Below are 22,250 nucleotides of genomic sequence, written 5' to 3'. Positions count from 1 at the left end.
CATTTCCAGCGATATCGTTGACTTGATTGCAAATATACTATTTAAACTGAACTGAGCTGGATTATGACATCACTGAATTCAATGATGAACTGCCTTTTTGCATTTTTGACACACTATTTTCCTATTTAATGCTGTACAGTTGCTTTGACACAATCTGTATTGTTAGAAGCGCTATATAAATAAAGGTGACTTGACTTGACTTGACTTGACATGCAATATAATTTTTACTAATTTCCTTTTTTTATGTAATAAAAGACTATGTTTAAATCCTCTCAATTAGCTTACAGGTTATGATGGATAATAAAAATATGACATCTAATGAAATGTCTAACCCATGTACAAATCAAATACTAACTTCATGAATCACAGCAATTAGTAAATTAAACAATAATAACACCAGCAATTAACATGCAACTGGGGACTTTGCCAGTTTTTGAGGGGGACATCTTAATAGATAGATAGATAGATAGATAGCTTTTAAAATGTAAATTATTCCTGTGATCTAAGCATCATTATTCCAGTCTTCAGTGTCACATGATCCTCATGATGCTCAAGAAACATGTCTGGTTATTTCTTAAATTAAAAATCTCCACTTTTTTATGTATTTTCGTTTTTGTTGCTAGAAGTAGTGCCACATGTGGTGATTCTTCCCAATCCCAAAACTCCACCACAGATTTAGAACTTCAGGGTTTCATATGAGGTTCCTCACCTCTAATACCGACAGGAGCATACTCAAAATATTCTTCCTCTTTACCGTTCTGTAAAAAAAAAATAAAAAAAAATAATAATCACACAAGGGGGCCAAATTATATACGTGTGTGTGTGTGTGTGTGTGAATGATGCATATTTATTTACATTAACAAAAACAGTATAACATCTGTAAAAAAAATAAAATAATAATAATTATTACTTATTTATATTTTTATTGAGTTAGAACTCTACTCTTACCAAAATTTTTAATCTAAAGTCTTCTGTACTTTAGATAATGACATCCACAGGTAAAACCACGTGTCACCTCACTACCATTGTAAAAAGTAACAAATTGGATTCTTTCTGTTATTTAATCTAAATATATTTAGTATAAATACAGAAGCATTAACCTTATCATAAACAAAAGCTTATATAATAAAAAATATAATTTTCTTCCTGTTAATGCAGCAATGCATCATGAAGTCAGAGTTATTTGATTTCAAAGGAAGAAAAGTAATAAATAGATTTAGAAGGTGACCTATCTTCTAATTAAAGCATTAGTGTATTTTGTTGTGTATGTTTTTGAATGAGCTTTTTCAAATTTCATTTTTCATAAATACCTTGAGATGCTTTTAATTGGGTTTATGTAATCCTTAAATAGTGTGTGGTAATATGCTGAAGTCACACATTCAGCACGTGAACCACAACAAAGTCATGAGTAAACCTAAATGAAAGGATCAAGTACCCCCTACAGCTCTTTTTTAGTTACTAGAACTTGTGTAAGTAAACTATACTAACTAAGCATTTGTCAGTACAACATACAATTCCTATTTCACTTTAATTAGTTTTTTCAAGGCAATCGGTTTGCATGCTTTTTTAAGTAAGCCCAACTAATTAGATTTTACAGTGCATGTCTACATTAATAATAAAATCAAATTGGATATGAATATCGCATCTTTCTACCAAGGTAACAGTTAGTGTTACAACAGCATTCATTGGTGATTTGTTGATTGAAAACATATAAGGGGAAATGTATGTGTAATATAGTCCTATGTGTAAATTAAAGATACAGAACACGGAGCTGCGGTTTCACTGCCAGAGTCTGTATTGTCTGAACAGTGTGCCCCCTCCCCCAATAGGTTAACACATTACTTGTAAAGTTATGATTTAGGCCTAGCACGGCCTAGCACTCTAACCCCGCACTTTCACGGAGTGTGTGGATGCTGCTCTAGCTCCACTGCGACTCCAGGGCATCCGCATACTAAATTATATCGACGATTGCTTGATTTTGGCTCAATCAGAGCAGACGATGGTTCGACATCGAGATGTCGTTCTCGCCCATATGAAAAAGTTGTGGTTGAGACTAAACGACAAGAAAAGTGTGCTTTCTCTATTACAGAGGACCACTTATCTGGGCGTGGTGTGGGATTCGACCACGATGCAGGCACGATTGTCCCCTGCTCGGATCGAGTCGATCCACACTGCAGTCACGAGAGTCAGAGAAGGCCAGTCACTCACTGTCAAGCAGTTTCAGAAAGTATTGGGTTTGATGGCAGCTGTGTCCAACGTGATACCTTTTGGCCTGCTGTACATGAGACCCCTACAGTGGTGGCTCAAGACTAAGGGGTTTTCCCCGAGGGGAAACCCGCTTCGCATGATCAAGGTCACGCGGCGATGCCTACGTGCCTTGGACATGTGGAGGAAACCTTGGTTCTTGTCTCAGGGCCCGGTGCTGGTTGCTCCTTGTCGCTGCATAACGCTAGCGACAGATGCGTCCTTCACCGGCTGGGGTGCGGTCATGAGTGGCCACCCTGCCCGCGGTCTGTGGAGCGATCGCCATCTCACATGGCACATCAACTGCCTGAAGATGCTGGCCATCTTTCGAGCTTTGAAGCACTTCCTCACGGACCTAAGAGATCACCATGTGCTAGTGCGCGTACAAGCTGGCGCACCAGATCCTTGTGTGGTCCCAGGGCAAAATCTTTTCATTAAGAGCAGTTCATATTCCTGGGTATTTGAATATGGGAGCAGACATCCTGTCGAGGCAGGGGCCGAGGCCCGGGGAATGGATGCTTCACCAGATATGGAGAATTTTTGGCCAGGCTCAGATGGACTTGTTTGCGACTCAGGTGACATCGCACTGTCCCCTCTGGTTCTCTCTGACTCATCTGGCTCCACTGGGGCTGGATGCTATGGTACAGAATTGGCCGAGGCTTCGTCTGTACGCTTTTCCCCCGATTGCTCTGCTCCCAGGAGTTCTGGAGAGAGTGCGCCGGGACGGAGTCCATCTGCTCCTAGTAGCCCCGTTCTGGCCGGGCCGAGTATGGTTCTCGGACCTGATTTCCCTTCTCGACGGCTCTCCATGGGAGATTCCTGTCAGAAGGGATCTCCTCTCACAGGCTGAGGGTACGATTCTCCACCCCCGCCTGGAGATGTGGAAGTTATGGGTGTGGCCTCTGTGGGGGCACAACTTGTAGCTTCCGGTCTCTCAACCAAGGTTGTTGAGACCATCATCCAATCCAGAGCACCCTCCATGAGGAAACTGTACGCCTTGAAGTGGAAGCTTTTCACTTCTTGGTGCGGAGATCGCCAGCTCGACCCAGTTAACTGCCCGGTTGGTACAGTGCTGGAGTTCCTGCAGGCCCGTCTCTCTGCAGAGTTGACCCACTCCACCCTGAAGGTCTACGTGGCGGCCTACCACGCCCCTCTCGGTGGTCAGTCAGTGGGCAGACACCTCCTAGTTACACATTTCCTCCGCGGTGCGCTGAGGCTGAGGCCCCCAGTACGATCTTGCGTCCCCACGTGGGACCTGGCTGTGGTGCTAGAAGCTCTTTGTAAGTCTCCATTCGAGCCTATTGAAGACATTTCTGATCGCTATCTGACTATTAAGACTACGTTTCTTCTGGCTATTACTTCTCTAAAAAGAGTTGGGGATCTTCAGGCCCTTTCAGTGGCCCCTTCCTATCTAGACTTTGTGCCCGGCATGGCGAAACTCTGAGTATGTTAACCTTGAAATGAGAGAAACTCTGGGTTTTTTTCTCAGAATGGGAGGTTTGTCAAACCTGAGAAAGCAGGGTAAGTCAAGCCCATTTCTGAAAGAGAGGTAATCAGAGTAATCAGAGTCAGTTACCATGGTAACTTACACTGTGAACCTAACCTGGTCGGGAGCAGGTTTTCTTTGGTAAACCCAGAGTTTCTTACAGTCTCCTCCCCCTTTTTAAAGCGTAAGCGATGTTTAAATACCTCATTCATTCATTCACGCTGCAAAAATGCTTTTCTTACTGGGTATTTTTGTCTTATTTCAAGTACAAATATCTAAAAATTCTTACGTTAAGATGCCATTTCTATAGAATAAAAATGATATTTAGCCTTGTTTCCTGGGGGAAACAAGTGCATTTAAGTGCATTTTAAGTGCTTTTTACGTAAAACTTAAAATTGTCCGCCATAGGGCAAGAAAAATAATCTTAATGCAAACGGAAACAAGCATATTTTAAATTTCTTACCCCACTGGCAGATAATTAGCAAAATAAGAAAAATGCACTTAAATTATTTTTCCCCCATGGAAACAAGACTAAATACCTTATGTCTTTTTTATGTAGAAAATACATATTGATTTAAGAATATTTTGATATTTTGACTGGAAACAAGAAGACAAAAATTATTAGTAAGAAAAGCATATTTTGCAGTGCATGTATTCATTCATTGCGCATATTTTCATAATTTCACCATTTTAAATGGTAGTTTTCTTTAAAACATTGCTGATGCAGAGCACATTAGTAAGGCCGCTGTATGTAGACTGATAAGGAAAGTGTGTGTCACTCTCACGCTCTTTCTGATCATTTTTTCCTTGCCACAAATCCGTCAAAGAGGAGTTTCAGTGGACTGTAGGTCAGTGTTGTAGAAATCAAAGGAAAAATTGAAATCGCATCATATGACCCCTTTAAATGAAGCTAATCTGATAAATTATGTTCACTTCTTGATAACATCTGGCTGGGACCTCTGGAAGTAACCCAATAATTCGAATTTTCTTCAGGATTTCCAGTGTGGTTGGATGCATTGATGACACGCATATCCCCAAAATCAACAGTTATTCTTTTTCCTTTTGGATTTTAAAATTCTTCTACTTGACCATCTCCTCTTCATCTGTCAGTGGTGATGGTCCAGGTTCTCCCCCCATTTTGCGAGCCTCTGCCTTCTTGCTGTCAACTGAGTACAAGTCAGTTGTTAATTTCATTACTCTAATTAAGAAATGTAACAGGTATGATTAGAGAATATTTAATAAGCCTATGTGAAAAGAGCAAAAAACCTGCTGCGTATTGAAATAGACACTGAATGATATTTAATATGTCAAATGTTTGTAAAGTCATGTAGCCTACTCCCATGAAACTTTTATGCTTAAATCTTTACCTTGATTGAAGTGTGATTTTATAAATCATTTTTAGATGCTGCTATGTTCTTTTTTATTTATTTATTTTTTGCCGTGGGATAGGCTACCATGAAAATGTAATTTAGTTAAATAATTTACAGTTTTTACCTCTGATATTATAACAGTGATTTAGAATTAAAGTTATTTATTGACTCAGAAGTATGCAGATATCTTTTTGTCGGTGCTGTTGCCATGGTGAATCATAATTTTGGAGCTCCATTGATCATGACTTTTCATAGTCGTGGTGCACGCGCTAAACTCAGAGTCGACTGAACTAACACAATTCAGCTGTTCTGAAACCGAAAAGAGTTTCCCATCTCAGGGTAAGTCAACTCAGAGTTGGTTGAACCTCCTTATTGAAATGGGCCCCAGATTCAAATCATCAGCTCATTAGTTGAGACGGCAAGGCCTGATTTGGGTGTGTCTAATAAGGGAGACATACAAAATGTGCAGGGCAGGGGGGCCTCCAAGTAGGGATGGCTGGCCCGAAACTGATGTTTCGACACGGTGTCGAGATCCCGAAGCGCAGATGTTTCGAAACACTGCTCCGAAGTGTGATTCGAAACACCAAACACCCATGTCACGTAACTAAGGCAAATCAAAGCATCAGGGCGTTTTCGAGACCTAAAACTGCTTTTGATCGACAGGGTCGGGAACAAACCACACAATCGCACATCTGTCTTAACCTAACTCCCGCAAAGTATAAAAGTGGAGATAATGCAGCAGAACAATTAATATATTTAAATAAAAATCTTTATATGTAAAAAATGCCAGGCGTTGTGGCTTGATGTCTTTTATTAATATAAATATTTCATGACCAAAATAACATATTCACAAAGAGTTCATTCAATTGTCAGAGAGATGTTACAACATTACAAGAACAGAAAAATAAAAACACAACTTTCAAGTATTTATTATAAATATACGCATGTTTCACCCCAGATTCGAACCTAAATTAACAGGTTTTTACAACATTCTTGTCGTGCACACTAATCACTCCCCCAACCCACATGGTGAATAAGGAGCACAACATATACGTTATAATTTGTCAATACGCTTAACTGATTCGCTGTCAATGCAGTTTCAGACCAATACTTGAAAGTGACCACTTGGTGTCACCGTAGAGACGGGTGTCGAAATGTTTCGAAGCCTCGGCACATTTGCTTCCACTGTTTCAGTGTTTCATGAAGCATCGCTCTGCCCACCACCACCTATAGGTCCAGGACAGGTTTGAAAACCACTGCACTACACTAAACACGCTATGTAATAAACCTAGTAGAATACAAATACAATTAATAACGGAGTGGTATCCTTAGACACCACAACCACAAACAGCGTCTGAACAATAAGAGCAGCAGTCTTTAAATCAATAAAAATTTTAGTTATTACATATTCAGCGAATAAAAGCCGAAACATAGCATATAATTTTATACTGGGGGTGGGGAAATTGCATAGCAATGATTTTTGTACTCCGAATTCGTGATTCTGAATACTTGATCCACGGGCGGGCGGGCGGTGTCGATTGCAAGTGACGTCACTGATGGAAGAAGCGCAGGTGCCTGAGAATTAGGAATGGGCGATACCCCTTATTTTGTTTTCGATACGATACCGATATTTTTCAAGGCAGTATCGTCGATATCGATACCGATTCGATACTTCTGCACTAAACTTTTAAATTATGAAATGTATTAAATTATTAAATTACTAAGAGTAAAATGGGTAATGAAAACCACTTAACTTGCATTTAAAACGCATTTTAACCCGTTTAATCCCAAATGACCGTGCATGTTCAAAGTGCGGCTGGCTTGACCGCAGTGAATTACGCTAGACTAGGCGAGTTGAGGAGGTAACCGAAAGCAAAACAATCCAGTTGTGTTTTGTTGTTTTTCACACAAGCCTTGGTTATTTGGCGTCGAAAGAACTCGTGAACCTTCGTTTTCATTCTTGGTTCGGACGCGTTTTATATATCTGGACCAAATGGGCACAAAATCGGCAATCATTTTTCAGTGGAAAAAGTGTGGGAAATGAAGATCTTTGTTTTGTTCCTTTTGTGTCTACTTTTCGTTCCTGGTAAGTCGTTTAATACAATCTGTCTATCCGTAAACGTTATAGCTAAAGCTGGCTTAGTTTAATTTTGTATCAGGTCTAAACTAAACAGAAATGTATTATTTTCTTAGTTATTTAATTCTGTTTGACGTAGCTGAGGTCTGACATAGTGTTATAGTTATGAATCACGATTGTTATAGTAGGCCTATAAGTCATTATGTGGGATGTATAAGATCATCCATAAGACTCCTGTATGTTTGTCTGATGAGTGAATGTGTGAATCAATGATGTTATTGCCGTTTGTTTGCATGTATTTATGTACCTATGAATCCAGGATCGCCGTGGTCCTCAAGGCAGTGATTCTTACGCATTATGCATTGTGATCATGTCGTGGAGCAAGCAATAGTATTCTCAATGAAGTAAATGAAGCAGTTGTACCTGTCATATTGTGGAAATCACCCAAAGTCCATTGGTTCCCATAAGTTCACTGGTACGATACAGTGGAAAGCACCAGTACTGCCCTATGGAGGGCACCTAAGATTCACAATTTGTATTATGACATCCAGTAGTGGAATAATCACCATGTTGATCTGTCTATTGATTACTTGTCAGGGATCAACGCTAATGATTTTTAAATCAAATAGGTCAAATAAGGTCAAATTTTTACTTGCCCTGCCAACATTTTCACTGGCCCTGCCACAAAAAACAAAGACATGTTCCTGGATCAACATCTTTTGATGATCCTGGATCAACATTATTGTCCAAAAATATAGACTTAGCCCAATCCCTACCCCTAAACCTAACCCTACCCATAATTTATTCCTAAAAACAGTGTGAAATGATAGCTGATTAACAAGGGTGTAGAAGCACCTAACCCTGATCGTAAGCCTAAAACAGACATTTCCTGAAAAGTTATATCTCAATTCTGATTGGTTGATTGGAATGTTGTTCCAGGATCAACAAGTATGTTGATCCAGGAACATGTTGTACTTGGTGAAATCACGCTCACCATGAATCCAGACAGATTTCTCTACCTATCTCTACCTAAAATCAGAGCACTTTCCTTTTTTATATTCGTATCCCACTCCTCTGCAAGTGATTTATGATTATTTGTTCATTTCTTTTTCAGGTGATGATGATGATGATGTTAAAAATGAAGTGTCAGTGATGGAGGGAGATTCAGTCACTCTACACACTGGGTAGCAAACCACTATTTTGCACTGGAAGTGCAAGCAGAGCAGAGGCAGCGCAGGAACTGTGCATATGCAGAGCAGGAGCAGCACGCACCCGTTGTGCTTTCACACTGGTAGCATTTGTCAAGTGCGGCTGAACCGCCACTTGTGTACTGCAAATACAGACGAGTATCGTCCATTACACCACCTTTTCTCAGGTGCTCTCCTCTGACCACTGTCTTTCACAGTATGCTTTGATTTATGATGGGGATATATTTGACATGATAAAAGTAATATTAAAATTAAAATATAAAATATGCTGATTGGTTTAATCATTTAGGTATTTGAAGGTTGGGCAATGCTTCTGGCACGAAAACACGAAACGCCTCGCTTAAATGATTTTAGAAATTTATTTTACTTTGTTGTTAAGTTTTAACCTAATCAGTTTAACTGAAAACTAGGGCTGTCAAAATTAACCCACTAATTGTGTAATTATTCTGTGCAGAGTAGCAAACCACTATTTTGCACTGGAAGTGCAAGCAGAGCAGAGGCAGCGCAGGAACTGTGCATATGCAGAGCAGGAGCAGCACGCACCCGTTGTGCTTTCACACTGGTAGCATTTGTCAAGTGCGGCTGAACCGCCACTTGTGTACTGCAAATACAGACGAGTATCGTCCATTACACCACCTTTTCTCAGGTGCTCTCCTCTGACCACTGTCTTTCACAGTATGCTTTGATTTATGATGGGGATATATTTGACATGATAAAAGTAATATTAAAATTAAAATATAAAATATGCTGATTGGTTTAATCATTTAGGTATTTGAAGGTTGGGCAATGCTTCTGGCACGAAAACACGAAACGCCTCGCTTAAATGATTTTATGGTGAAATTTATTATTTTTAGTGTTAAGGTTTATTTTGACTAAGAACAATGCACTGTGGCTTTAATTCAGCGTGAGCGGCACAGCAAAAATAGACCCAGCGCGGGGGGGGAGGTTTCGCTGTTGTGTCCCCAACAGTGTCAAAAGCAAACATACGCCCTTGGCTTTTAAAGTGAAACCTGCTGCAGTCTTTGTCATTGATGTAAAACAAAGAACAAAAGAAAAAGAGAAGTCACTCACTGGTCGCTGATTAACATTTGTAGCTTGAATAAAGATTAATTTATTCAATTTATTTTTATGCATATACAATTCATGCCAAGATTATGTCATACAAGTTTGTCAAGTTTGTTCAGCACCAGTACTGCCCTATGGAGGGCACCTAAGATTCACAATTTGTATTATGACATCCAGTAGTGGAATAATCACCATGTTGATCTGTCTATTGATTACTTGTCAGGGATCAACGCTAATGATTTTTAAATCAAATAGGTCAAATAAGGTCAAATTTTTACTTGCCCTGCCAACATTTTCACTGGCCCTGCCACAAAAAATAAAATAGTTGCTGTTATCATTGTTTTTAATCTGTTATCTTGTATTCTAATAAATAAGCTTATATGACAGCAATATTTTAGATACCAATTAAATTTTACAATTCTCTATTTTTTCTCTGTTGTGTTCTAGCAACATCAGAATTCTGAAATAGTTTGACAATATTTAGGTGAGTTTATAATGTAATACATTTCTCATAATGTAATAATTATTACATTATGAGCTCACAATTGTATTACATTTTGAGAAAACTATTACATTGTGAACATTTTAATATAATAATAATGTAATACTTATTACATTATGCACAGTTATTACATTATGAGTTAAAGCAGGGATTAAAGTCCAGCATATTCTTCACTCTGTGTTGCACCTTGATTTTTCATAGCCATTTGAAATTAGAGGCAACCACTGCATTTTAATCATGAATTGAAAAAAAAGTGCGATTATGCTACATAAAACATCTGTATGAAACAGAAACAGCAGGTGGGCTGAATGAGACGCAGCAGCGCTAATGGTACAGTAATACAGCGTTTCCTTGGGTACCTCTGTAAACACAGCAGTGCTACTCATATTAACACTAATTTAAATGCATCATACTGAGACAAAATGAAAAGAAAACATTTCTGAAAACAGTCAGTTCTGTTCCCCTCAGAAACACATTCATAAAATTAAATGTTTGGATTTTCTTCCTATATTTCGCGCATGGTGAACAGTTATCTTGTTCTGCCTGCTACAGTATTTTCTCCTCTTTGTGTCCGTCTTCAGCATCTCTGGCCTCTGTAAATGGCCATTTACAGACTAAATATAATGTAATATTTCCACACAAATGGCATTTGGGAAAATGACTGCAGTGCAGTTTGTGTGCAAGCACGGAACAGAAGATAGTCTGAAATAAAACAAAAAATGTCCGGTAGATCGGTGCATCTGTACTCCAGTGCATAAATTCAATATAGGTTAATCATTGTTAAAGCTGCAAAGTTACTTGCCAGGATGGATATTTTGACACACTTTTGTATGTATTTGCCCATTCAGGCGTGTCAGAGATGCGGCTGTCTGTGCGAGTAATGAGTTGTAATTCGCGCCCAAGTGCTTTTTTATTGCTTACATTTTTAAATTAACAAGTCTTAAAAACACATGCAAATGATAAAATGTCGTGACGACGATGCAGTGGCCCGATCGGGCAAGTGACAAATCCGTCTACTGTCCCGAACGTCTTTCACGCTTGCCCCGGGCCATCGGGCAGTCCTTATTGTCGAGCCCTGCTTGTACAGCCATACATCATTTTTTGAGTAAACTAATAATAATAATAATAATTCATTACATTTATATAGCGTTTTTCTAGGCACTCAAAGCGATTTACATTGTGAGGGGGGATCTCCTCGTCCACCACCAGTGTGCAGCATCCACCTGGTGTGATGCCTGGACAGTGATGAAGCCAATCAGCAGATATGGGGATGATTAGGAGGCCATGATGGTCAGAGGCCAGTGGGCAAATTTGGCCAGGATGCCGAGGTCACACCTCTACTCTTTTCGAAAGACATTATATTTAACAAGTCTTCTTATTAAACTGATTATACTCATTTATAATTCATATTCATATTTTTAGGGATCTTTTTTTCTCTGTTGTGTTCTAGCAACATCAGAATTCTGAAATAGTTTGACAATATTTAGGTGAGTTTATAATGTAATACATTTCTCATAATGTAATAATTATTACATTATGAGCTCACAATTGTATTACATTTTGAGAAAACTATTACATTGTGAACATTTTAATATAATAATAATGTAATACTTATTACATTATGCACAGTTATTACATTATGAGTTAAAGCAGGGATTAAAGTCCAAAACCTGACTTGAAATAACCTAAATCAATCGGGACTAAAGCGGTTTCATAAACGATAATTTAAGTTAACGCAATCTCACTAATTTGATCCAGGTTCAATAGTCGAGAATTTGATGTGCACGCTTATTCTTAAGCAGGCCTTAATGTCGATCATGGATCAAATCGATCCACCATGACAAACAGCGAATATATATGTGCTGTTTCATGCATTTGAGACATTTGTGTTTTCCCCAGTGCATAACAGACATGTCACAGTTATATTATTCATCTGTAAATGTTAGAAAGTCATGCAAATATATCCATTTTGCTGTCAGGAGTGGGCGAGGCTTACGCGAGTGAACGAGTGTTGCTGCGCGCCAAACAGACATTGTGTGATAGGAGCGCAATAATTCTGAGTAATATATACATTTTGATAAAATATTTGTTGTTGGACATTAAATGTGACACATAGAATTGTAATCCCAGCAGTTTTACAATTAGAATTAGTTTCCCAGCATGCGTTGCCACAGTGACTGAGCTTGAGCTTTGGTACATTTGCTTTTGGAAACCAAATCAAGTGACAATAAGTCAGACTAACTGAAATAAGCCTGGCTTATTTGGTAAACTTGTTTTATGAAACAGCCTCCAGATACTGACCAGGCTCAACCCTGCTTAGCTTTAGTGGGCGACCAGTCTTGGGCTACAGGGTGATATGGATGCCAACTAAACTAACACAATAATCCGTCCCTTACGCATCACCCAGTCAGCTGTCTGCGTACTTTTTACTATGTCAGACTTGGCAACTCATCCTAGGCTAAGCTGTCCAGGGAATGTCCTTGAGGATGTGTGGAGTGTGTGCTGGTGATTTGTGGTTACTGAAGGTGGAAGAGAGATCTTGCGTACCTTAGCACAGTGTTTCCCAACTAGTAATGTGTGCCCTGACAGGTTGTCATGTGTGCCGTGGAAAATTATCAAAAACTTCCTATCTCTATTATATTATGTTATTATTGTTTTAAATCAGTGCTATTGGTCATCGTTCTGTCTGTTTGTGGGTTTTACAAATATTTGACCAATAAAAAGCATTCAAAAGAGCTTGTGACTAAACCTCGTAATGCCATTGGATCCTCAAATTTTCAGTCAAACCTCATAACTCCACCCTGCCTCCATTCAGAATGAAGTGCCACGATGCGCAGTTTGAAGACAGACGTCTACTTCTTCGCGATGCAAGAGTAAATAAAGAATTGATATAGACCACTGTCTATAAAGGCTAATGTTTTTGTGTGTTTGAAGAGCAGAGAAGAGTCTTAGCATTTTCCGTCTTGTTGTAGCCAACATAGACGTAATAAATATATCCCCAACCTTATGTCTATGGTAGCCAATATACTTTTGTATGTTTTACATAGCGGATCATATTTTTTTATCATTAGATTTTGGCCAAATGTATTAAAATATTAAACAACAAGAAAAACTGAGCGCCCATATACATTATATACATGTAGCTACAATAAACAATATAACCTATACATTGATGAAAACATAATTAATTTGCTGCCTCATATGCGGCCATTCTAATGACGGACAAAACCCAAAACTCTCTGTCATTTGCTCGTCAAAAACCTTGATAATGCCATTTGAGTATGATTTTCAGAAAATGTTAAGTACAAGTGTGTGATCATATATAAAGCCAAAATACCAACTCTGACGATGCATTGTTTAATTACTGGGGAAAAAAAATACCTTCCCCCTTTTTTAACCGTTTAAAAAAAAAAATAATTTTATGCTAAGTGGTGTGCCATGTGATTTTTTTACTGAAAAAAGGTTGGGAAACACTGCCTTAGCAAATGTGTAAGCTATGCACAGTGCCGATCCTAGACTTCTGGGGGCCCTAAGCAAAACTTTGTCGGGGCCCCAAAATCCTCCCCAACCCCTTAACCTATTCTTTCAGAGCAGTTTCACTGTCAACAAACAACAGTGAGTTTAAAAAAGTCAGTAATAAGAAAGAAAATGACAAACAATAGGGCAAATACAACAACAAAAAATATACAAATAAAATAAACAATTTAGCCTATAATATCCTACAGAAATTGATTAAAGTAATCAAAAGTACAAATAAAGCACTGCATAGACTTCACCATATACATTTAACATAAATTGATTCATAAGTTATGAACAATCTTCAGTGAAGAGCAGTGAATAATTATCTCCTTTTATTTTGTGGTTTGATTAACAGATGATGACTGACAGCATAACTGACTGTGTTTAGTGAAAAATGAGACATTTTGAAATATACAAAGCACAAATTTTGCCTGTATTTGTCCATGTTGCACTCCATCTCGAATCACGCACACGGAAAGCGCTTGGGAAACCGCAGCTCGGTGCGCTTTTAACTAATTTTTAGTATCGAGCAAAAACGGCATGGAGAATGTATACGACGTTACATGATTTGACTGATTTGTATTTTACGCAGAAAGGGCGACAGTGCACCGCGTTAAAGGAACATTCATGTTTTCAGAACCGCTGGCCAGTGGCAAAAATCTAAAACGAAAGTGAAATTAAATCATCTTTGAGAGCAAGGGGGCCGCCTGGTGTTTCGGGGGCCCTACGCAACATGCGTTCTTTGCGTATTGGGAGGATCGGCACAAGATCTAAAAAAATCCCTTGTGTGATCTTCAAGGGAATGATCCTCCTGCTCGAGCAGTAGGAGTTGCACAGAGTGAAGGTCCATTGAGACGGGGTGAAGAGGGAAAAAAAGGAACACTGCAAATAATTTTTCATTTTCCTGTTGTATTTTTACTTTTACTGACTTATAATGAACTGTTAATTTCTTCTTCAGGTGCATCTGGTGTTGAGACAGATGGAGTCTCAGTGTCAGTGATGGAGGGAGATTCAGTCACTCTACACACTGATGTTGAAATGAACCAACAAGACCCAATGAAATGGTATTTTAATGACATTCGTATAGCTCAAATAATTGCAAATCAGAATAGGACCTGTGATTTTTATGTAGAAACGGCGACAGCGCACCGCATTAAAAGAAATGATCACTCATGTTTTCATAACCGCTGACCAAATTCAAAAATGAAACTAAAATTAAATAATCTTTGACAGCAAGGGGACCCCCTGGTGTTTCGGGGGCCCTACGCAACATGCGTTCTTTGCGTATTGGGAGGATTGGCACAAGATCTAAAAAAATCCCTTGTGTGATCTTCAAGGGAATGATCCTCCTGCTCGAGCAGTAGGAGTTGCACAGAGTGAATGAAGGTCCATTGAGACGGGGTGAAGAGGGGAAAAAAAGGAACACTGCAAATAATTTTTCTTTTTCCTGTTGTATTTTTACTTTTACTGACTTATAATGAACTGTTCATTTCTTCTTCAGGTGCATCTGGTGTTGAGACAGATGGAGTCTCAGTATCAGTGATGGAGGGAGATTCAGTCACTCTACACACTGATGTTGAAATGAACCAACAAGACCCAATGAAATGGTATTTTAATGACATTCGTATAGCTCAAATAATTGCAAATCAGAATAGGACCTGTACAGACGTTCAGTGTAATGAAGGCACTGAGAGATTCAGAGACAGACTGAAGCTGGATCATCATACGGGTGATCTCACTATCACAAACATCACAACCACAGACACTGGAGATTATAAACTACAGACCATCAGGAGAAAAATCATTCAAAAGATCTTCCATGTTGTTGTTCATGGTGAGTCATTTAACAGCAGGCCAAATATGCATGGATCACAACATTAATGTGTTTATTATAGTAGTTACATTCAAAACTATTATCTTTAGATTCATTCTATTTATTCTCCTATTTTATTTCACATGCAGGCATGTAATTTCTTAAAAACATTTGCCAAAAAACTGGAATATGTGGACTAATATACACATTCAGAATAAAAAAGTAGACAAATATTGCTTTTCAGTAGTTTTTTTTTTTTTTTTAACCAAAATTGAGCTACAATCAGCTGTTGGTTTGTTTCAGATGTTCCTGCTGCTGAACAAGATGAAATTAAGAGAAAGTCAGTGAAGGAGGGAGAAGCTGTCACTTTAGACTCTCGTGTAATTAAAATACAGAATGATATGATGACGTGGTATTTTAATGACATTCTCATCACTGAAATCACTGGAGACCAGAGTAAGATCTGTACAGATGAACAGTGTAAAGAGAGATTCAGAGACAGACTGAAGCTGGATCATCAGACTGGATCTCTGACCATCACAGACACCAGAACCACAGACTCTGGACTCTATCAGTTAAAGATCATCTACAGCATCCGCCTTCGTCACAGCATCAGCATCTTCAGCATAAAGAGATTCAGCATTACTGTCTATGGTGAGTGTAATTTTGTTTCATGTTTTCCTTTCACTTTTGTGTAATAGCCAGTTGTCCTCTAAATGCCTCTGTTTCATGTTGAGCTCTCAGTGCTGTGATGTTGTTTTAGCTGTTGTTCCTCAAACACCCACCAGAAGGCACCATTTATCAGTTCAATATCAATATCATGCAACTGATGACCAAAGTAGAAATATGTAATCATTAGAAAAAGATGATGATATCATTGATTATCAGTTGGCCTCTTGTAATAATGACTGTCTGTCTTTATCACTACAGATTCAAGTCTGCTTTTAGGAGTTATAGCAGGAATATGTGCTGCTGTTGGTGTGCTGGTCGCAGTGGTGGTTTGTGTAAAGTCCTGTTGCTGCAGGAGGGACCGTAAGACGAACACTGATGTATTGTGAAATATACTATGTAAAATTCCTTTCTAAAGTAACAGTGGGGTTAAAACTTTTTTATATCAGCAGGATGGTATGACCATGCTTTAGGGCCAGGGTGTAACGTGTACACTGTAAAACAGTTATCATCACTGTGAGATGGAGATTCGCCGTCAGTTTCCCGTGTTCTGACAGTTCTTACAGCCTTAAGTGTAGTTGTATCAAATTTAAGGCCCTAAAAAAGCTTAAATGGTACAAGAAATGTCTTAATTATAATTTCAAGAGATCTTAAATTTGGGAAACAGGAGCCACAATTAAATTTGTGGTCATTTTATAAAACTTTTTTGTTTTTTGAAAACCTGTATCTGAACTGTAAGTCTTGCTATTTATAGTCATTTTGTGGTTGAATATGCCCTACCCAGTGCATATGGTATTAATTTTATTTGTGCAGGTCTTAAAAAGCTTAAATTTGATTTTAAAAATCCTGCAGATACCCTGTTCACATGAATATGCTGCTCTCCCAGTTCAGTCTTTTGAAAGCACTTGGGTTATAGTAAACTAAAACTGAAACTAAAACCATTTCATTATTTCAAATAAAACACATTTTAACTGAAATAAAATGAAACTTTAAAAAAATGTATTTGCCAAAGCAACATTTGTCATTTTCGTTGAGTTCAACTTTGATTACTAAAAAAAACTGTAATTAAAAAAGACAGCTATTAAAAATGACCAACAATAAAAATCATTACTCAAGTCTTCAGTGTCACATGAACCTTCAGAAATCATTTGTATATGCTGACAAATCTCAAAACTCAACCACAGGCTGAGAGGGTTTTATATGGGTTTCCTCACTTCTCAAGGCAACAGGTGTATAGTCCACATGCTCTTCCTCTTTCCTATTCTGTAAAAAAAATATGTATATATGTATTAATAAAATACTTTAAATAAAAAAAGTGACAAATTCAAAAACGTCTGTCTGTATGTGTGTGAAGAATAAGAATTAAGAATAATTAAGATTTTTTTTCTTCATGTTTTTTAAAGAAATCACTTGTACTGAACAGGCTGCATTTATTTGATGATCAAACAGTAAAAACAGTGCAATTGGGACATATTAGTACAATAATTGCATTCTGCTTGAATATATTATAAAATGTAATTTATTCCTGTGACGAAAAGCTGAATTTACAGCATTGTTTCTCTAGTCTTCAGTGTCACATGATGCTTTTACATATCCACAAAAATAAGCAGCACAGCTGTTTAAAACATTGATGATGAGAAATGAGCAGCAAATCAGCAAACAGCTGCTAAAAATTCAGCTTTGCATCAGAAATAAATTACATTTTAAAATAGAACACAGGAAGCAGCCAGTTTAAAGGGATAATTCAAGTCAAGTCACCTTTATTATTATTGTGCCTTATACTGTACAGATTGTTTCAAAGCAGCTTGACAGTGATGCAAACCGAGATCACGTCTGATCAGTTCTCCACCATTTACTTACCCTTACTTACATCATTCCAAACCCAGAATGGGCCCAGAATTTTGACACTCAGTTTCACAATAGGATGTTTGCACGTGACGTCACTAATGACGCGTGAAATGCAGCGGGAGGGCAGGAAGTGGTTTCTCGGTTTGGCCGATTTGAGCATCCATAAACAAAGCAAAACACAGGCATTTTGAGTTTCTACTAGTGATTTCTATGGAGAAAAATCACTTCCTGCCCACCTGCTGCATTTCGCGCGTCATCAGAATCACGTGATTGAAAACAACCTATTCCATAAAGCTCAATTCCATAAAATAACAGGATACAAAAAGGCTCCAAAAATTCTAATAGCATTTATATTTTGTATTGTGTCATTTTTATGGTAGTAAGTGATGTTAAAAATTAGTGATTAAAAATATATAAAAAATTTGATTAGGCCTATAAAGGGAGAGGTCCATACCTGCTTTTGTAAATCGGTGTCTATAACATCTGACAGAAAACTTCTTGGAGACATATTGCAGTTGAGCAACCGCAAAAACTTAAATATTACATCTTGCAGATGAAAATGCCTACATCAAATAAACTTCTCTGTGATGTAAAAAAAAATATGTATATATGTATTAATAAAATACTTTAAATAAAAAAAGTGACAAATTCAAAAACGTCTGTCTGTATGTGTGTGAAGAATAAGAATTAAGAATAATTAAGATTTTTTTTCTTCATGTTTTTTAAAGAAATCACTTGTACTGAACAGGCTGCATTTATTTGATGATCAAACAGTAAAAACAGTGCAATTGGGACATATTAGTACAATAATTGCATTCTGCTTGAATATATTATAAAATGTAATTTATTCCTGTGACGAAAAGCTGAATTTACAGCATTGTTTCTCTAGTCTTCAGTGTCACATGATGCTTTTACATATCCACAAAAATAAGCAGCACAGCTGTTTAAAACATTGATGATGAGAAATGAGCAGCAAATCAGCAAACAGCTGCTAAAAATTCAGCTTTGCATCAGAAATAAATTACATTTTAAAATAGAACACAGGAAGCAGCCAGTTTAAAGGGATAATTCAAGTCAAGTCACCTTTATTATTATTGTGCCTTATACTGTACAGATTGTTTCAAAGCAGCTTGACAGTGATGCAAACCGAGATCACGTCTGATCAGTTCTCCACCATTTACTTACCCTTACTTACATCATTCCAAACCCAGAATGGGCCCAGAATTTTGACACTCAGTTTCACAATAGGATGTTTGCACGTGACGTCACTAATGACGCGCGAAATGCAGCGGGAGGGCAGGAAGTGGTTTCTCGGTTTGGCCGATTTGAGCATCCATAAACAAAGCAAAACACAGGCATTTTGAGTTTCTACTAGTGATTTCTATGGAGAAAAATCACTTCCTGCCCACCTGCTGCATTTCGCGCGTCATCAGAATCACGTGATTGAAAACAACCTATTCCATAAAGCTCAATTCCATAAAATAACAGGATACAAAAAGGCTCCAAAAATTCTAATAGCATTTATATTTTGTATTGTGTCATTTTTATGGTAGTAAGTGATGTTAAAAATTAGTGATTAAAAATATATAAAAAATTTGATTAGGCCTATAAAGGGAGAGGTCCATACCTGCTTTTGTAAATCGGTGTCTATAACATCTGACAGAAAACTTCTTGGAGACATATTGCAGTTGAGCAACCGCAAAAACTTAAATATTACATCTTGCAGATGAAAATGCCTACATCAAATAAACTTCTCTGTGATGTACAACCGGTGATGACCAAATTGTCCCCCTGTATTTGAAATTATTGCACTGCTCTGCTGCACTCCATTAGCTACGCAGCGCTCTGTTTGTTGTTATAGGATGACAAAATGGTTTAAAAGAGCTCGTCTTTACTTCTCACAGAAGCACAGCGTGCAATTCCAGCGCAAAGCGTCATTTTTGATGTTTAAAAAGAGTGAGGTAAGATGGAAAGAGCAAAACATTTCATAGTTGACAACTGTTTTACAATTAAAATGTTAAACGACCGACGATAATATCCAGGGATGGAAACTACTAATTTTTTTCTCAAATATTGAATTGAAAATTTTAATTGGTAAACGAATAGAAAGCGCAAGACTATGAGTATTTCTTATCCTAGTGGACGGCATTGGTAATGCAGCCTTCATCTGTCAGTTGAAATGGAAGATCACGAGCATCGGAGGAAGTTCATTAAACATGGCATCTTTCCTCAGAATGCTCCGATCTCCAGTTCTGAGAAGTTTGGAGTGGACTTTGTGTCCACAAGATATAGGGATGTTAGTCATTATTATGGGCAACACTCAACACATATATTAAATTGTACTGGAATGTTTAATAGATTAAATTATGAAATAGCATTTGGCCTATCAATGAAAATAAAAAGGAGGCTTTTATAATTATCGGATATTGTGCTGGTGTGTATGATGGATCATTATACAGACAAAAACACAAACGCAAACTGATCTAAATCTGACTAACTGCTGAAATCATACAGAGACACACGGCATGAATAAATGATCTTACCGATTTATGTGCATTTCTTTTGTAGAACACTGGCTCAGTGTAAGTTATCTCGTCATCACGAGTCTCAACTGTTTCAACAGCAATAATAGATGGATTAAAACAACAAATCGTCTTAACTAGACCTGTTTCTTTATAACATGTTATTAGGGTTTATCAAAGCTAAAGTGTTAATGCAAACAATTAGTTAAATGTTTAATGCTGCACTTTTTAAAAAATGGCATTTACAAATTTAATTTAAAATTGTAACTTTTAATCTCACAAAGTCCCAATAAGTACATGTTTATGATTAAACGTGAAGATACATTACTTACAAATAATTTGTATATCAAACCCAGACGCTTAACACAAGTGAAGTCCTTTGCATTCTTTGTATGATGAAATGTTTTTAAGTGGAACATCTGGAACATCATCATTCATAGAGATGAACACCAGTGCATCTTTACACAGGTAAGATTATGTTGCAACCGTAAGGTGTGGGCAAAGTTGTATTATTGAATTGTGTTCCAGTGTTTTGATGCAGTTTGCGAAATGCAGAATCTGTGTTTGTGCTAATGAGACGAGTAAAGATAGCTGCCCAGTGCCATTATATAGATATGGATATGTATTCTGACATGAGTGTAAATCCACAGGAACCGCCAAACCCAATAACTAAAATTTTTTATTTTTTTTTAAATTTCTTCTTATAAAAAGGAACTAGACAATGTTAGTTACAAGAATTGTGAGAATAATTGTGATTAAATGGAAATTAAAGCTATCAATTAATTAAAATATTTAGAGAATACTTTTATTTAATAGTATTGTTTTGTTTGTAACACTTGCCTTCTTGATCAGTTTTTCTATATTTCTTGTAGATCCAGAAGACCATGACTGTGGCGACAACAAACAGAGATACTGCAGCCGGAATAGAGATCATCACTAAATAAAATAAAGGTAGGCCCTGATCTGTAATGGACAAAATGAGCTGTTAGTGTACTGAATCTCTTTGTCTGATCTACAACAATCACTATCAAACACCAGCACTGTATAACTGTGAGATATCAGCTTAGTAAGTGAACGTTAATGTCAACACTGGCATACCTGCACATGGCTGACAGAGTTCAGTAATGTTGAGCTGTTGAGTCTGGTTGCTGATGGGATTGTTGAGCACACAGCTGTAGGTGTTTTTATCCTGATATTCCACCTCCAGAGGTAGAGAGAGACTGATGCTGAGATCAGACACACTGATGCTGGACAATAAACTGTTTCCTTTGTACCAGGAGAGAGTCACATGACCCACATTCACCACTGAACACACCAATGAACAATTCTGCTGTGATGATGATGATGAAGAACATTGTGAAGAGTCTCTGCTGATGACAGGGACAGGCAGACGAGCTGGAAACATGAAAGAATGAGAAGAAAAAAATGGATTTCCACTTGTTCCTCATTTCAATCAATCAGTCAATAAATAAATATGTAAGAATGAAATAACTCTGGTTTACACTTATTATTATTATTAAACTCGATTTGAAAAGGGACCATGTACAATTTTTTACATAAATGTTTCCATTTCATGCATTGTAACGAATTTAGCCAATGGCTAGTTTTCATCCGCGGTCCCTTGGCAGGTAATCATAATCACAGATAAACATAAGAACAAAATAACAAACACATACAATACAGTAATTCTTATACACATCCCTTCAGAGCAAAGTAAAGATAACGTTCAGTTAAGCCACAACTGTATCAGTGTTTACAGATTTGAGTTGCTTTTAAATAAAAAAATGTTTTAATTTAAACATGTCAATAGATGTGCACATCTTTATGTCTTCTGGTAGAGTGTTCCAGTGAATAATAGCTTTCACTGAGAAAGATGATAACCCAAAGGCAGAATGACGAAAAGGAACAACACAATCACTAGGTGATG

General features: G+C 37.5%; 2 protein-coding genes across 2 annotated transcripts in view; one reads left to right on the top strand and one right to left on the bottom strand.

Moving 5' to 3' along the window:
• Nucleotides 1-1,632: 1,632 nt before the first annotated feature.
• On the top strand, nucleotides 1,633-16,833 carry LOC107741387 (uncharacterized). The gene is made up of 4 exons (XM_016554094.1): nucleotides 1,633-1,657; nucleotides 14,973-15,305; nucleotides 15,588-15,938; nucleotides 16,215-16,833. The coding sequence occupies exons 1-4, from the start codon at nucleotides 1,633-1,635 to the stop codon at nucleotides 16,340-16,342; spliced, it is 837 nt and encodes a 278-aa protein (XP_016409580.1). The 3' UTR covers nucleotides 16,343-16,833.
• A 4,553-nt stretch (nucleotides 16,834-21,386) lies between these two features.
• Nucleotides 21,387-22,250, bottom strand: part of LOC107741386 (SLAM family member 9-like) — a 30,320-nt gene continuing 29,456 nt past the window's right edge. Inside the window, exon 4 of the mRNA XM_016554093.1 lies at nucleotides 21,387-21,718. Coding sequence (XP_016409579.1) covers nucleotides 21,387-21,718 — 332 coding nt within the window. The remainder of the gene's footprint in view (nucleotides 21,719-22,250) is intronic.

The sequence above is a fragment of the Sinocyclocheilus rhinocerous genome, unplaced genomic scaffold (genome assembly GCF_001515625.1).
Source record: "Sinocyclocheilus rhinocerous isolate Xijiao unplaced genomic scaffold, SAMN03320098_v1.1 scaffold406, whole genome shotgun sequence".
Classification (NCBI taxonomy): domain Eukaryota; kingdom Metazoa; phylum Chordata; class Actinopteri; order Cypriniformes; family Cyprinidae; genus Sinocyclocheilus; species Sinocyclocheilus rhinocerous.
The sequence above is the reverse complement of the archived record's forward strand: the minus strand, read 5'-3'. Positions and strand labels throughout refer to the sequence as shown.

What these genes read in the sequence shown, in the direction of transcription:
- LOC107741387 (XM_016554094.1), top strand. Translation starts at nt 1,633, where the DNA reads ATGAATATCGCATCTTTCTACCAAG. An exon ending in CTTCCATGTTGTTGTTCATG is followed by an intron (nt 15,306 to 15,587) that starts GTGAGTCATTTA and finishes GGTTTGTTTCAG; the next exon opens with ATGTTCCTGCTGCTGAACAA. An exon ending in ATTCAGCATTACTGTCTATG is followed by an intron (nt 15,939 to 16,214) that starts GTGAGTGTAATT and finishes TTATCACTACAG; the next exon opens with ATTCAAGTCTGCTTTTAGGA.